The sequence below is a fragment of the Osmerus eperlanus genome, chromosome 14, assembly GCF_963692335.1.
Source record: "Osmerus eperlanus chromosome 14, fOsmEpe2.1, whole genome shotgun sequence".
NCBI classification, from domain to species: domain Eukaryota; kingdom Metazoa; phylum Chordata; class Actinopteri; order Osmeriformes; family Osmeridae; genus Osmerus; species Osmerus eperlanus.
In genome coordinates, this window is record NC_085031.1 from 662,885 (window position 1) to 679,378 (window position 16,494).

General features: G+C 43.4%; 1 protein-coding gene and 1 long non-coding RNA gene across 2 annotated transcripts in view; one reads left to right on the forward strand and one right to left on the reverse strand.

Annotated features, from left to right (window-relative positions):
- dnm1a (dynamin 1a) overlaps positions 1 to 4,974 on the forward strand; it is a 286,115-nt gene extending 281,141 nt beyond the window's left edge. The window contains exons 21-23 of the mRNA XM_062478483.1: positions 849 to 1,090; positions 1,257 to 1,460; positions 4,027 to 4,974. Coding sequence (XP_062334467.1) covers positions 849 to 1,090; positions 1,257 to 1,460; positions 4,027 to 4,045 — 465 coding nt within the window. The 3' untranslated portion in view covers positions 4,046 to 4,974. The remainder of the gene's footprint in view (positions 1 to 848; positions 1,091 to 1,256; positions 1,461 to 4,026) is intronic.
- Positions 1 to 16,494, reverse strand: part of LOC134034122 (uncharacterized) — a 76,661-nt gene that overhangs the window by 39,656 nt on the left and 20,511 nt on the right. The window lies entirely within an intron of this gene.

A 16,494-nucleotide genomic window follows, 5' to 3' on the forward strand; every position in this document is an offset into this window, starting at 1 on the left:
GGCATAACCTTTTCTGTCTTTCTGCATATGACAATTCATACTCAGAAAGTAGGACTGAAGTGAAATTCATTACAAGATGATTAGTTAACCCTTTGGGTCATGTGACGAACCATCGTTGTTTTTACCCAATACAAAAATAAATACAAATTATTTTCTTTTAACCTTTGCAATGTGTGGGGTCTGAGACAGCCCAACGGTTAAAAGAAAATGCTTCACTTTGATTTTGTATGCAGTAAAGTTGTCGCAATACGACGGTGGGTCACAATGACTGATGGGTCAGAATGACCCGAAGATAACACAAGGGTTAAAACATTTCAAAAAGCACCTGCATTGTTTTTGCATTTTGACACTTTCAGTCATAAAAAAGGGTATTTTTCCAGTTATATAGTTAATCATTGGAGATCTTAAAAATAATGTTAAAATATAGTTTTGTCTTAGACACAAGAGTACTCGTGAGCCCAATATCATTTATCGTCTCATGAGTTGAGTGTATTGTCACACCCCTACTAAACACTATTGTCAATTTCATGTAGACAATAAACTGTACAAAATAAAGCAAACACTCCTAAAGACTGTATTGTGAATTCACAAAATTAAATGTTTTAATTGATCCGCAACGGGCATAGTACCAGTTCTAAGAAAAAGTAAAGTGCCTAAATAGTAGGATTCCCCCGCACTGATTAATAAAAAAATTATCTTTAAGATGACTCGCCAGTAACAAAAGCACCTGAGAGTAACTTGTTGATTTTCTCATGGCTGCAGATAATAAAACTACTTGCATTTGAATATTAGAATAATTCAAGGTCAAGCTGTTGTGATTTTCTGAAATCCCACTTCCCTACCTTCAGACCAAGGAGTTTATTAATGCAGAGCTTCTGGCCCAGCTGTACTCGTGCGGTGACCAGAACACTCTGATGGAGGAGTCAGCAGAGCAGGCGCAGCACAGGGACGAGATGCTGCGTATGTACCATGCCCTGCGTGAGGCACTCAACATCGTTGGTGACATTTGCACCTCCACCGTCAGTGCCCCCATGCCGCCGCCCGTTGATGACTCCTGGCTGCAAGTGCAGAACAACCGCTCTGGGGGAAGGTATGGATTTATAGAAGAATATATGGGAAGGAGAGATATCAGCACTAAAAAGTTGTGCTCCTCTTTCTGTTGCTTTTAGGAACTTACCTAAATTACTTTCGCTGTGTGTGGGTTTCTGTGCTCTTCATTTTTTTCCTCCTCCTCTCTGTACCTTTCCTTTCCTCAGGTCTCCCTCCACCAGTCCGACACCTCAGAGGAGAGCCCCTCCGGGCCCCCCAGCACGCCCTGGTTCTCGTGGTTCAACCTCTGTCCTCCCAACTGCCGGTGGACCTCCAGTCCCCTCTCGCCCCGGGGCCTCCCCAGACTCCTTTGGGGGGCCTCCCCCCGCTGTACCCTCAAGGCCAAACCGCGCACCTCCTGGTGTGCCCAGGTGAGCGTAACGTAAAAAACAACCTAGTCTCAACTTGAATATGACCACACTTTACACCAGCGTGGTATTCCATCAACGTCGCTAACGAAAGCCGTGCTGACACGAAAAAGCCTTGCTGAGGTAAACGTAAACTTAGACTTAAGCCTCAAGCCGTTCCACTAACGTTCCTTTCCACTAACAAGCAACCCTAATTCCAGCTAGACCTCAATAAGCTTAGATTGTGCACACACACAGAGAACAGAAGCAGCCCAGATCAGACGATCGTCGAAAAAAAGAGTTATGTCACAAAAAGCAGAGCGTAAACCTTCAGAGTGGTGTTATTTTCAGAAGCATAAATAGATTTGAGTTTTTTGGAATTATCCCCAAAAGGGCAATATTGCTGCAATTAACACGGCTAGGGAGACAACTTTTCAAAACATTGCTGACTGTGTGATAGTGCTTTCCATGTCTCACGCACAATCACTGCGCTGTCGGTGATATGTCCCTATTGGGGTTTATGGCGGCGGCTCATGTAGTGGTGACATTAGGCCTGTTATACATGTGCAAGCTGCACATATAACAGTGGTTCACTCAGCTGCGGCTGGAGACTGCTAGTGATACCGAGATCAGTCAAAACCGACCTGAACCATTGGAGAGACCCGCGTGTTGTGACCGCGGAGTCGACATGGGCAGAGTGACATCTCTCTACCTGTTTTTTACGGACGCGTCCTTGACCGGTGAGGTCGACTATATCAGGCAGGTTCGATAGGAGGGAGATGGAGTGGCGAGTCAGGTGGCTGAGCAGTTAGAGAATCGGGCTAGTAATCAGAAGGTCGCTGGTTCGATTCCCGGCTGTGCCAATTGACGTTGTGTCCTTGGGCAAGGCACTTCACCCTACTTGCCTCGGGGGGAATGTCCCTGTACTTACTGTAAGTCGCTCTGGATAAGAGCATCTGCTAAATGACTAAATGTAAATTTAACAATTTTCTATTACAAAATTATTGGAGCACAAATTTGCATTGTGTGTCATACAGCTCTGGTGTGCTATACAAAGAATGTTTGCTTAATCATGTTACAGATCACACATTGATTGCTTTTGTACATTTATAGTAAAGAATGAAAGACTAAATTATATCAGTGAAGTATTTTATTTATTAAAGCTATGTTTCTGCATATGAGAAAATTGATAACCAATGACATGCTGGGGCTGAGCTGCACATGAATTACATGCATTGTCTACATTTATACGTGCTGGGATGCAACATTTAATATTGTGTGTGATTGAAATTCATGTACACTATGGCTACATTACAAAAGTGTCAGAACTGAGAGCAGTCCAGTGTGATCTCTCCATCTCTGGATAAACCACTTATAATGCACTCGAAATCCGTTGTCCTACGACCAAAGAGCGAAGTAACCACAACGTAACCCATGGTACCAAAATTAACGTATCCAGCCGACCAAGGTACGACGTCACGGAAACGTTGTCCACGGGACCAAAAATAACTTATCCAGCCGACCAAGGTACGACGTCGCGGGAACGTTGTCCATGGGACTAAAAATAACGTAACCAGCCAACCAAGGTACGACGTTGCGGCAACGTTGTCCATGGGACTAAAAATAACGTAACCAGCCGACCAAGGTACGACGTTGCGGCACTGTTGTCCAAGGGTCTAAAAATAACGTAACCAGCCGACCAAGGTACGACGTTGTGGCAACGTTGTTCATGGGACCAACTGGCAACATTCCCTTTATAACGTTGCTACGATGTTGCCACAACGTTTCCAGAAGGTAACGTCGCGGGTTACCATCTGAGCACTTACTGGCAACGTTGCCGCAACGTCATGTGTTAGCTGGGAGCACTAATATTTAGTTATACACTGGGTTCTGCAGTTATCTAAAAGGTAGGATATGTGATGTTATCCTGTATTCCATGCAGTCGGGGCATCTCCCCCTCCTGCACTCCCATAGTGGATAATCTGATGGCGAGACAGCGCTGAATTTTGATTTAAAATTTGAGTTGGATTGTAAAAGGTGTTTATGGAACAATTATCACTCAGTACAAGCGCAAATAACACTGCTGGATTTAATCTTCATGATCATGATGAAATGGAGTGAAAAAAAGTGTGTGAGGAAAACAAAATATATAAATATCGTTCTTCCCACATTTACTTTCTGCAGTCTGACCACAGTAAAGTCATCTGCGTCGCCAATTCCCACTGTCTCCATATCACAACCTTTGCATGGGAAGTGGCGTACGCACACTTTCAGCCCCGTTTTGTGCGTACGCAACGTTTATGAATGAGACCCCTGGAATTTGATCAAGTGCAAAGATTTAAAAAAATTCTCTCTCTTCATAGGGGTCAAATGACTCTTGCCGGACTGTCTTGGTGGACAAAGGGTGAACGAGATGCTCAGCCTTTACATTCCTTAGAGGGCACAGTTGGAATAAGATGCCTTGAGTTTGACTTTCAGCATCTGTATTGAAGGGCAAGCAATTTGACTGTTTTACCAATTGTGGGGTTAGGTCTCAAAGATTTGGCAATGCTTTAACTTTTCCCCCCTTTTTTTCTTTCTTATCTCATAGTGGTCACGGTGGTGAGTGAGGACACATCTACAAACAACCCTGTCAGGGAAGGTTGATACATAGAATACACTTACCCTCCATTACTGTTGCTGTTTTGTTCTATTACTTTCTACCCTGTGAACTCTGTTGTTAATGTTGTTTATGATACTCTGACCCTGTTGATAATGGTTCAGTTTAGGCATTACAATGGTATCTAGACCCCAAGCACCTCAGTCTTATTGTCTTATCTTCCCACATAATACTGATCATTCACACATTTCCACTTTCCTGACAACCATGCACATCCAGTTAGTTGTAGTAAAAGCATAAACAAAATCTATACACCATTTATTATCATTTATAATGGACATATTTTAGTATGTATAATCTGTACGTGTTATTTGTGTGGTGCATGTTAACAGAATTGTGCTTCCACCGTATATAGAAGTTTGGTCCATTATGTTTAGTGTGTTATGTACGAGTAATACATATTCAAGTAATGTGTATAATAATCAAGATTCTAAACACGCAATGCTTATTTGAGTTTATATGCCTGTGGATGTGTTTTATAAGATTTTCTTTAATGGATAGTGCTAGCATCTAGAGGGGAACCAATTGCGTTAAAAGGAGAAAAGAGAAGAACAGGTCCAGTTTGACATTTAAAATGTCCTGTTCCTTACCTTACCTCTGTGGGTAGAATGAGTTTGTCTGGGCAGGATTGTGCAATGTCAAAATTGATGTGATATGTAATATATACAATAATTAATCAGAAGCACTGTTGTTAACACAGAAAAGGAATGGAGCTCCTTATGTGAATAACCTGTAATAAAACGTCTTCCCTGCTTGTCTATTTACCTTAATTTAAACCAAAGTGGATATAAAACAAAAATACATTGCCAATAATCCCCACAGATACCATTGAACAAACTGGTATTGGATAAACACTTTGGATAAAAGCGTCTGCTAAATGACTAAATGTATTGGCATTGTACTACATGTGTAAACCCAACCATCTGTCATTTAAGTATTTTGTTTATTAAGGGGTTCAAGTCCCGTAGAGGCCAAAACCCTATGGTTTTTGTGCAGATTTATTATTAAGATTGTTAGAAACCTATTGTATTTGTTAGCATTTCTACACCAGGAGGACACTTATTTTAGTTGGCTTTATTAGGATCCCTCCGTCAGGAGGAAACCTATGGTTATTGTTAGAATCCGTATTATTATTCTCCTTATCTGTCTAAAGTGTCCAATAACTCAAGATCCCAATCATAAAAATCTTCCTATTTGGTATATCTATACTAGCCTGGCTCTGCCCTCCTACATACTTCCGCTCAATTTTCATTTTGCTTCTGTACTAGGTCTGGGATTTCGGCATATTAGTCAGATTTTTTAAATCAACTTTTTGTAGGTCCAATCAGCGAACAGAGGGAGTGGCTGAGAACGATGACATTGATGTTGTGCGCTAGTTTGAGTTGTAGTTCAGTAATGGCGGCGGAGAAAGATGCGAGCGAAGCCATTCGGTCCGTTGTGGCAACACTGCCGAATATCCAAAAGTTAAAGCCGGAGCAAGAACAATCTTTGCAGAGTTTTGTTGGTGGCCATGATGTTCTGGCTCTCCTCCCCACAGGGTTTGGGAAAAGTTTGATTTTCCAGGTAGCTCCGTTAGTGGTGAAGGAGTTGGCTAAGGCAAACACTAGCGATTGGATATGGCAAACTTCAACAGAGTACCCGCCCTCAAGGAAGTTAACGCTTGTCAATGGAGCGATCCCAGACTCTCTGTACAAATTACATGTATGAGAGTCTGGTTAGGACCAGGCTACATCTATACTACAGGCCATGAGTAACTGCCACACCACAAAAGGCCCACATGAGCCCATAGATGGCGCCACAGGCTACACCCAAAGTCAATGTGATTTTTTCCTCCTCTCCATAAGTCCAAAATGCCTGAAAATAGCTACTTGCCCCATTTCTCATGGGAAACAAAACAACCATTGGGACCCATAACAGCCGCTATCTTGGATTTTTCTATTCAAAGAAAATGTGTCCAAAACTAAAAAAAATATTCTCCTCATGAATCGTAGGTTTGATTTACTTGAACTCTGGTTTCGCATGTTTGGGATACATGTCTGACAAAAGTATCTTCGGGAATAAGAAATTCATAAAACAAATTGTATGTATTTGCATATTGGAGAATTTACACCTGTTGCACATATTTCATGTGTCCATCAAGCAAAGCCACATCAACCAAGGGACTAGATCGGTTCCACACGAGACCTTTAAATATGTGCAATGGAAACCTCATATCTCAAATTAAAGGGAAATCGAAGGATGCTCAAACCGCTTTGGGCAGAGTACTGTGAACAGTTTGGCAATTTTTTTGAAGTCTGAAAATCAACTTTCAAACTGCCCCACAAAAACATTGAGAATGTAAAAATAAATATCCGCTTTGAAGCGGCGTCTGCTGTCCTCTATCTGGTCATCCTCTGCGTCCTCGTCAAAATGCCTTGTTCTCTTGCGAACCCTCTGCTCCGCAAACTCGGTGGCTGCATCGCTTTCTCTGGCCATATTTCTTGCTTTGTTCTCAATACTGTTAAAGGCCTCCTCTGTGCGTAACTCTCTGATCTGAGCCACAGTACTGTCAATAAGATCCACAGCAGTGTTGACATCCAGTGATTCTTTTTGAAGGTAATTCGACAGGATGTATGTCCTCCAACAAATCGTTCCAAAACACAAACATGAAAATTAATTCATATGAGCTTCAGAGGCTGCCTTGGGTGTGCTGTTGTGGTGGTGTTGGATACGGTTCAGAGCTTCGAGAATTGCTGGGAGGCTCTGTATCACCGCTTCTGTGGCCTGCTTCCTGGAGGCTCACCTTGTGTCAGAAAGTCTTTCAGCGTAAGAACGGTTCTTTCCAGTTGCATGTTTTCTTGCTCCTCCTCCAGTATTTTAAACCGCGGAAGGCTTGAATTAAAAAGCAGTACAAGGTCTAAAGTGTACCGAAAAAAACTTTTGTGTAACACTTAGAAGATATTAGCTTTACTTATGAGTAGCTCATAGTATCTAGGCTAGGTTCAACAAAAGCCCATAGATGTGAACAATGAATAAACAACCAAATGATTTGTGATTTAAGTGTATGTTATTAGGGCGGGCCATACTCAGGTGCCAACATGAATCTTAAGGAAATTCTAATATGAGGGGTGTCTTTACTCTATTTTATGTATTTTTCTATGGGGAATTCAAATATGAGCTTATTTTTTTGATAGGATGACTCTAAGATACATCATTTTTTATTTTTTTTATTGCCAATATTACCCTTTCGAATCACTTTTATAAGATATTGAAAAATATAAGGGAAATCATTCAGATTTACAGAGCCAAATCAAATGTACATGTTTATTAGCTAGTGAACTGCATGAATATTATTGGATATCATTACAAGGAACAATCTCCTGACTTCCTGAACTTTGCCAGGTTACACAAGTCCTTCTTTGATTCATTCTTGGACATTAGCCTCCTGCTGGTCTCCTGAGCCCTGATCGCTCCATCCCTCTTTTCTTGTGAAAAGTACTTAGCAGAAGCCTCAGTCACCATTTTAACAACCCTCTCAATACTTTGCGTGTGGCAAGGCCAGTTGAGCACCTCCATTGGGGTGTTGATGAAGTTTTTCACAAGCGAGGTGCTTAGGGAGCAGGTAAGAGGTGGCTCTGACACACCTTCTAACCAGCTGATCAAGTCACCAATGCTTGAAGCATCACATTGGATGTCAGGTGTCCTTCTGGTTCTGACAGAGGAGTCCCCCAGCTGAGTGTCTGGGTCCCCCTCTCCCCTCATAGCCAGGATTCTCTCCACCGCCTCAATCCTCTCCCTCTGATCCTCTGAGCACAGCATTGTTTGGAGTATGGCTTCACTGTGGGCATACCAAGCAGATCTTCTCACTGTTGGCATAACTAGATCCAGCACGTCCTTCCTCTGAGACTTGAGTCAGTCCAGTTGAAACCAGATGTGCCTAGGTCCTTCAATCCAGGAGTTCTTGACCTTTACATTGAACCAACATGGATAGTACTCCAATGATGAATTCGACAATTAATTGCAGTTAATTGCAATAATTTAATTGCATTAATTTCCTTTCAGTCTGTGCTTTGACACCCAGAGCCTAAGAAGTCTGTTTGCTGTGGTGAGCCAGCGGCTGTGGTTCACTGGTCCAATCTCCAACAGAGCCAACTTGGCAGGTAGCACTCCATCCCTGACTGCACAGACAATCTTATAGCCATAGTGTTGATCAGTTGAGACATCTTGAATGACCTTGTCTGGCAACTTGATCAGTGGAGGGCTAACAGAGATCTGGGTGAAATTTGGATTAATTTCCAAGTCTGTAGCAGAATCAAGGAGCTTTCCTATGGGCCCGGAAAATTTGTTGTCTGACATAGTAGGGCCATCAAGGTCAATAATGAGATGGCGCAGGGTTAGTTCACTAGTGTGGAGGTTGCACACTAACCAGACCAGTTTTCTTCCAAGGTGCAGCTCCAGCTTCCTCATTACTCCAGCATGTACACCAGTGTTGACATTTGTTGAGTCTCCTCCAATGGCCAACAAGGTCTTGTCAAACCCCCTTTCTTTTAGCCACCCAAACAGGACCTTAGCAATCTGCTCAGCATGTGACTCCTCTTTAGTTGCTTTGTCTGGGGTAAAGTGGAACAGGTAGGTACTGCCAGGCTCACTAGCAACACTATAATGTTCTTCCTTGATTTTTGCAGGAAAGGATTGGTCACTGCCCTCAGCTTCCATCATTACGTTAGTTAGGTCAATCCTCCCATCAAAGAGGAGGCAGGAGATCCCTCTCTCCTCCCTGTATTTCTCCTCAAACTCTTCACCCAGCTCTCGCATCAACTTCTCCTGTGCTCTTTTGACCTTGTTCTTATCAATCACTTTACATTTACATTTAGTATACGCTCTTATCCAGAGCGACTTACAGTAACTACAGGGACATTCCTCCGAGGCAAGTAGGGTGAAGTGCCTTGCCCAAGGACACAACGTCATGTGGCAGAGCCGGGGATCGAACCAGCAACCTTCTGATTACTAGCCCGATTCCCTCACCGCTCAGCCACCTGACTCCTGACTTTACTTGTGTTGTCTTCTGTGATGATTCCCGCATCAATCAGGGCTGCGTTTGCTATAGCTGCAGTTGGCCTCAGCCCTATGCCATACCTTACACTAGCAAGGGCAGTGTTTGGAATCTCATCATAGTTTTGTTGTACCTTTGCTACAGGCTCAGATTCAGTTTTAGGGAAGAGCTCAATGTCAGGGACAAACTCATCTTCAGCATTAGTCATCTTCAATCCCATATTCTGATCACCATTTGCCACATATCTCTCAACAACCATAGGTCAGATTTTCAAAATGTAAAGGGCTAAATCAAATAAAATTAGATTTCTCATTTCATAAACCTCTTCAAACTACCATATTATTACAATTTCTGATAGCTAGATGGTACACAAATGAAAAATAGACCAAAGACCTTTTTGAATGACAACCTTGGACAATTTAAAGAAGGATTTGCTTAGCCGCTGATGCTGAAAAGAGGTGCTGTTCCAACCGTATGCTCATCACAAACGCAAGCTGTATGTATGATTTTTTGACTAACAGTTAGCCTATTAGCAATGCTAATGTCTCCTGTATCTAGCATAAGTAGAATGCTAAATACGTTTCAAAACACATCAACATACCTTACTTAGCAAATGACTCTAGCTAGACTAGCTGTAGTTGGCATTAGAAGGGAAGCTTCTGAAAAAATGGCCAGAAAACGAATAGCAGTCTAGCCTGTTGCTAACGCCTGTCTAGATCTATTTGAAAGAACTGGAGAAAGTCTGGTGCTAGATACAGGATACATTAGCATTGCTTACCGACAAAATCATACCACAGCTTGCGGTTGTGATGAACACAAGGTTGAACGCACTTCTTTTCAGCAACAGCTTCATAACAAATCCTGCTTTACATTGTCCCAGGTTTTCAAAACCGTCCTTGGTTAAATGGTTCGAGCAAATGTGTAATTGAGGGTCGAACTGAACAGGGATCTTCTACACCAGTGATTCTTAACCATAGAAACTTGGGCCGCCAGCGCCCCCCAGAGGGCTGAAAAAAACTTTCAGTTTTGCACCTGTGGGCCGCAAGGGTCGCGAGACTGCGTGCAGCTTTCGACCATGTGGAGGCAGTAATGCAATCAGTTGTTTAAAAAGCGCCAATACACAGAGAAGAAATGGAGAAGTTTTTTAAAAGAAAAAATGAAGACGAACGTCCTGCCGACACCCCCACCCAAAAGACAAAGTTTTTGCGGAAAATACAATCTCGACTTCATTAAATACGGTTTCGTAAATGGAGGAACAGAGGCAGTGCCAAAAGCCCAGTGTGTGGAGTGTGGCCCTCAAAACTACCGCGGCATCTAGAGACCAAGCACCCGATGCTCGTGGGAAAGCCGGTGGAATATTTTAAGAGGAAGGAAAGTGGTCTGCAGATGCAGAAAAGGTCTGTCGTGTCACTGACAAGCAACTCTAAATGTGCATTGAAAGCCAGCTACCTCGTAGCCAGACGTGTAGCACAGAGTAAGAAAGCATTCACCATAGCGGAGGAGTTGGTTCTGCCTGCCGCTGTTGATATGTGCCATGAGCTAATCGGAGAGGCCGCTGCAAAAAAGCTGCTGACCATCCCACTCGCAAACGACACTGTGAGTCACCGTATCGCGGACATGGCCTCAGACAGCACCAACTTACAGAAAGAATAAAAATTAGCCCTTTTTTTCTTTGCAATTAGACGAGTCCACGGATGTCACAATGCATTTATTTTATCACCCCATTTTTATTGATTGAATGATTTATATATAATTTATTTTTATTAATTTAAAGTAAAATCCTACTATTTGTCTTTTTTATTATTATTAAAAAGCCTGACTTGATCCTTGAAATGTTTTTCTTGTCACAGCTTGATTTGGTCCATGAATTATCAGCCTGTTCGGTGTCTTGATACAGTATGGATACAGCAGGTTTACATAAACATTTAATAAAAGTCTTTGTGATGATCCCATTTTATCATGTAATTTTATTTGACAAGGTTTTTGCTTGTTAAACAGTAAGTGGATTTGGTTTATTATTGAATACAAATCAAACCAAGAGTGAAGTCAATTAAACCTATACATAGTTTAATGGGCCCCGGGCCACTTTGTACTATAAAAATTGGGCCTCAACGTCAAAAAGGTTAAGAACCCCTGTTCTACACTATGGTATAGACAAACATCAGCCATGCCTGTCGAGTCAATGTTAGCTAGACTCTAGCTCATCTGCTTTTTATTAACGCTGATTTGCAAGGAATGCAAGAACAGCTACATAGTGAAAACACCTAGACTGTAGGCATGTAAACTAGTTTAGCTTGCTAACGCAAGAGCATAGGTAGAATGTGTGATGATTTAGCCTAGTTTATTGGAAAATGGGCTAACACGTTATTTCATGTTCCTGACTGTGTTTCATTCGAATAAATAACCTGTGTTGTCATGTAAATCTACAATTCACGATGCATGTTTGGCCAGATCTTTGTCAGGTTATTTTTATTTATTTTTTTCAGCAAGATATCTAGCTAACCGAAGCTGAGTTGAATCACAATATAGTTTGGTTGCTAAACTGTAACGTTACCCACCTAAGTCGATCCCTTTTGCTTTGACAACAGAAGTGGAAACAACTAACGTCCATCCATCATCTGCCTCTTTTCCGGGGGTTGGGTCGCGGGGGCAGCAACCTAAGCAGGGAGGCCCAGACTTCCCTCTCCTCGGCCACTTCCACCAGCTCTTCCTGGGGGACCGCGAGGCGTTCCCAGGCCAGCCGAGAGACATAGTCCCTCCAGCGTGTCCTGGGTCTTCCCCGGGGCCTCTTCCCAGTGGGACGTGCCCAGAACACCTCACCAGGGAGGCGTCTAGGAGGCATCCTTATCAGATGCCCGAGCCACCTCAACTGGCCCCTCTCGACGCGGAGGAGCAGCGGTTCTACTCTGAGCCCCTCCCGGATGACCAAGCTTCTCACCCTATCTCGAGAGCCCGGACACCCTGCGGAGAAAACTCATTTCGGCCGCTTGTATTCGCGATCTCGTTCTTTCGGTCACTACCCACAGTTCGTGACCATAGGTGAGGGTAGGAACGTAGATCGACTGGTAAATATAGAACTTTGCCTTTCAACTCAGCTCCTTCTTCACCACGAGGTGCCGATGCAGAGCCCGCATCACTGCGGACGCCGCACCGATCCGCCTGTCGATCTTGCGCTCCATCCTTCCCTCATTCGTGAGGGATAACTAAAGTTATTATTTCAAATGATATTTAGTCAATCTGTTGAAACCGTGTTGTGTAGACACAATAGATTTTAATTTCAAGTCTCCACTTTCGATGTTTCCGTGAGTGCTGTTGGCCGTGTTCCGTTTTTGCTCCGCAGCTTCACTCGTTGAAAACCAACCAATCAGCGCGCAGCTCATCTATATATTCATGAGCATACCATAAAATGAGAAAAACTAGCGTTTTTTCCCGGGACAATTTCACAGGAAGCACCAGGGGGCATAGAACAGCACCCGGGCCATTTTCAGCCCAACCAATGTTACATACCCTATTCGGAGACCTTAACCCTTGTGCTGCCTTCGGGTCACATGACCCAAAGGTTCACAACGAACCATCGTTGTGTTTACCCAATACAAAAACAAATAAATAGCATTTTCTTTTAACCTTCGCAATGTGGGGGGTCTGAGACAGCCCGACTGTTAAAAGAAAATGCTTCAATTTGTTTTTGTGTGCGGTAAAGTTGTCGCAATACGACGGTGGGTCAGAATGACACGAATATAACACAAGGGTTAAGGAACAGTGTGAAATACCCAAAAACCCAGTCAATGACCCCTTTAAACTTCACCACTCCAATTAATGTGGAGTCACAAGGCTCCAGAAAATGAGGTTCTGGGTCAGTGTGCTCCTATTCCATGCCGCAGTCTGAACAATTCGAGCTAAGCTTGCCTCTATGTAGCCTTTTGCAATTAGCTAGCTAGATAATTATATTAAAACAATATGGCACTAGCTAAATTATTTAAGCAGAGGTAGCATTGTGAGGAGCATCGGCCAACTTTGCATGTGTTAGCTAATGTAATGGTATGCTAACTATTGTAACTATAATAGTTAGGAGTAATATAGAAGCATTTTGTAACTCAATTAATTTAAGGTGATTTTGATGGCTCAAACATATAAGGTCCTTACTAAAGAGCGACAACGCAGTTTTATATAGCGGCACCCCGATTTGCGCTCTCGGGGGGGGGTGATAAATCTTGCCTAGGACGCCAAATGTGCTCGGACCGGTACTGACGTTGCCAGAAATGCCAAAATGACATTCAACACTCACAAAATCCACATATCAGTTTCACAAATAAACTTTCTGTCCTCTCGACAAATCTTCCACATACAGTTCAGTATATTGTGACTGGTAGAAAACCGACATATGTTTGTGACTTGAACTTTGCTGACTTTATCTCATCGATTATTGTGCTCAGCGTCTCTTTGGAAAGAGCTGCAATGACCTCGTTTTGGGACTGGTGACTGAGGCATGTCACTCACCGAAAAGCCAGTAACAGAAACAGAACAGTCGTTTTGCCCTGGGTGAGTACACTAACCACTGACGCTCAACTGTAACGTTACCTGAGCCTCCCATCTGGCACATATACCAAGCCGGACTGAAGCGTTGCTTATCCTGGTCACATGGGAACTTTTTGTAGCCGTCCCTCAAACAAGGCTGGCAAGGACCACCACTCACCGATCAATTCAGTTGGGAGAGGCCGTTGACAAAAAAGGTACGGGTCAGTGGAATATTCCTCTTCAGTCAGGACATTGGTTAGGCGGTGTGCCTCTGAAAGACCCATGCTGGCGCTGTTGCTGGAACCAGAGGCATCCGTGACCAACGAGGTATCCTCCACTTCAAATTGCCGGTGACAATCATCCCCCTCCAGTGTGCTTTTCTGGGCTTGTTCGCTGTTAGCCTCATCGTTAGCCATTGTCAGATTAGTAGGGCTAGCACTACTAGTTCTACTGCAGATTTGAGAGACATTTGGACTGTCCTGAACTACCCCCTCCCCCCCTACAGTGACGACTCTCTATTCAGGAGGGTTAAGTTTAGACTTTTCAAGAGGCAGAACCCCCGCAAAGCAGCTGGGCCGGACTCTGTCTCTCCTGCCACCCGCAAGCACTGCGCCGACCAGCTGTCTCCGGTGTTTACCAACATCTTTAACCCTTGTGTTATCTTCGGGTCGTTCTGACCCATCAGTCATTGTGACCCACCGTCGTATTGCGACAACTTTACCGCATACAAAAACAAAGTGAAGCATTTTCTTTTAACCGTTGGGCTGTCTCAGACCCCCCACATTGCGAAGGTTAAAAGAAAATTATTTTTATTTGTTTTTGTATTGGGTAAAATTGGGTAAACACAACGATGGTTCGTTATGAACCTTTGGGTCATGTGACCCGAAGGCAGCACGAGGGTTAATACCTCCCTGGAGACATGCCATGTACCAGCCTGTCTCAAGTCCTCCACCATCAACCCTGTGCCCAAAAAGCAAAGGCCAACAGGACTTAATGACTACAGACCCGTCGCCCTGGCCTCTGTGGTAATGAAGTCTTTTGAGCGCCTGGTGCTGGCACAACTCAAATCCATCACAGACCCTTTCCTGGACCCCCTGCAGTTTGCCTACAGAGCCAACAGGTCTGTGGACGACTCAGTTAACATGGCCCTCCACTTCACCCTACAGCACATGGATTCACCAGCATCCTATTTGTGGATTTCAGCTCTGCCTTCAACACCATCATCCTCGCCCTGCTTCAGGACAAGCTCTCCCAGCTGAACGTATTTTGTATAAAATTGCTAATATTATATACAGTGGGGCAATAAAGTATTTAGTCAGCCACCAATTGTGCAAGTTCTCCCACTTAAAAAGATGAGAGGCCTGTGATTTTCATCATAGGTACACTTCAACAAAATGAGAAACAAATCCAGAAAATCAGTCTGATTTTTAAAGATTTTATTAGCAAATTATGGTGGAAAATAAGTATTTGGTCATTAACAAAAGTTCATCTCAATACTTTGTTATATACCCATTGTTGGCAATGACAGAAGTCAGACGTTTTCTGTAAGTCTCCACAAGGTTTTTACACACTGTTGCTGGTAGTTTGGCCCATTCCTCCATGCAGATCTTCTCTAGAGCAGTGATGTTACAACAGGTATTTTCAACTCTCTTCAAAGATTTTCTATGGGGTTGAGATCTGGAGACTGGCTAAGCCACTCCAGGACCTTGAAATACTTCTTACGAAGCCACTCCTTCATTGCCCGGGCGGTGTGTTTGGGACCATTGTCATGCTGAAAGACCCAGCCACGTTTCATCTTCAATGCCCTTGCTGATGGAAGGAGGTTTTCACTCAAAATCTCACGATACATGGCCCCATTCATTCTTTCCTTTACACGGATCAGTTGTCCTGGTCCCTTTGCAGAAAAACAGCCCCAAAGCATGATGTTTCCACCCCCATGCTTCACAGTAGGTATGGTGTTCTTTGGATGCAAGACAGCATTCTTTCTCCTCCAAACACGACGAGTTGAGTTTGTACCAAAAAGGTCTATTTTGGTTTCATCTGACCATATGACATTCTCCCAATCCTCTTCAGGATCATCCAAATGCTCTCTAGCAAACTTCAGACGGGCCCAGACATGTACTGGCTTAAGCAGGGGGACACGTCTGGCACTGCAGGATTTGAGTCCCTGGCGGCGTAGTGTGTTACTGATGGTAGCCTTTGTTACTTTGGTCCCAGCTCTCTGCAGGTCATTCACTAGGTCCCCCCATGTGGTTCTGGGATTTTTGCTCACCGTTCTTGTGATCTTTTTGAGCCCACGGGGTGAGATCTTGCGTGGAGCCCCAGATCGAGGAAGATTATCAGTGGTCTTGTATGTCTTCCATTTTCTAATAATTGCTCCCACAGTGGATTTCTTCACACCAAGCTACTAACCTATTGCAGATTGATTCTTCCCAGCCTGGTGCAAGTCCACAATTTTGTTTCTGGTGTCCTTTGACAGCTCTTTGGTCTTGGCCATAGTGGAGTTTGGAGTCTGAGTGTTTGAGGTTGTGGACAGGTGTCTTTTATACTGATAACAAGTTCAAACAGGTGCCATTAATACAGGTAACGACTGGAGGACAGAGGAGCGTCTTAAAGAAGAAGTTACAGGTCTGTGAGAGCCAGAAATCTTGCTTTTTTGTTGGTGACCAAATACTTATTTTCCACCATAATTTGCAAATATTTTTTTTTTAAATCAGACAATGTGATTTTCTAGATTTTTGTTTCTCATTTAGTTGAAGTAGTTGATGTGTACCTATGATGAAAATTACAGGCCTCTCTCATCTTTTTAAGTGGGAGAACTTGCACAATTGGTGGTTGACTAAATACTTTTT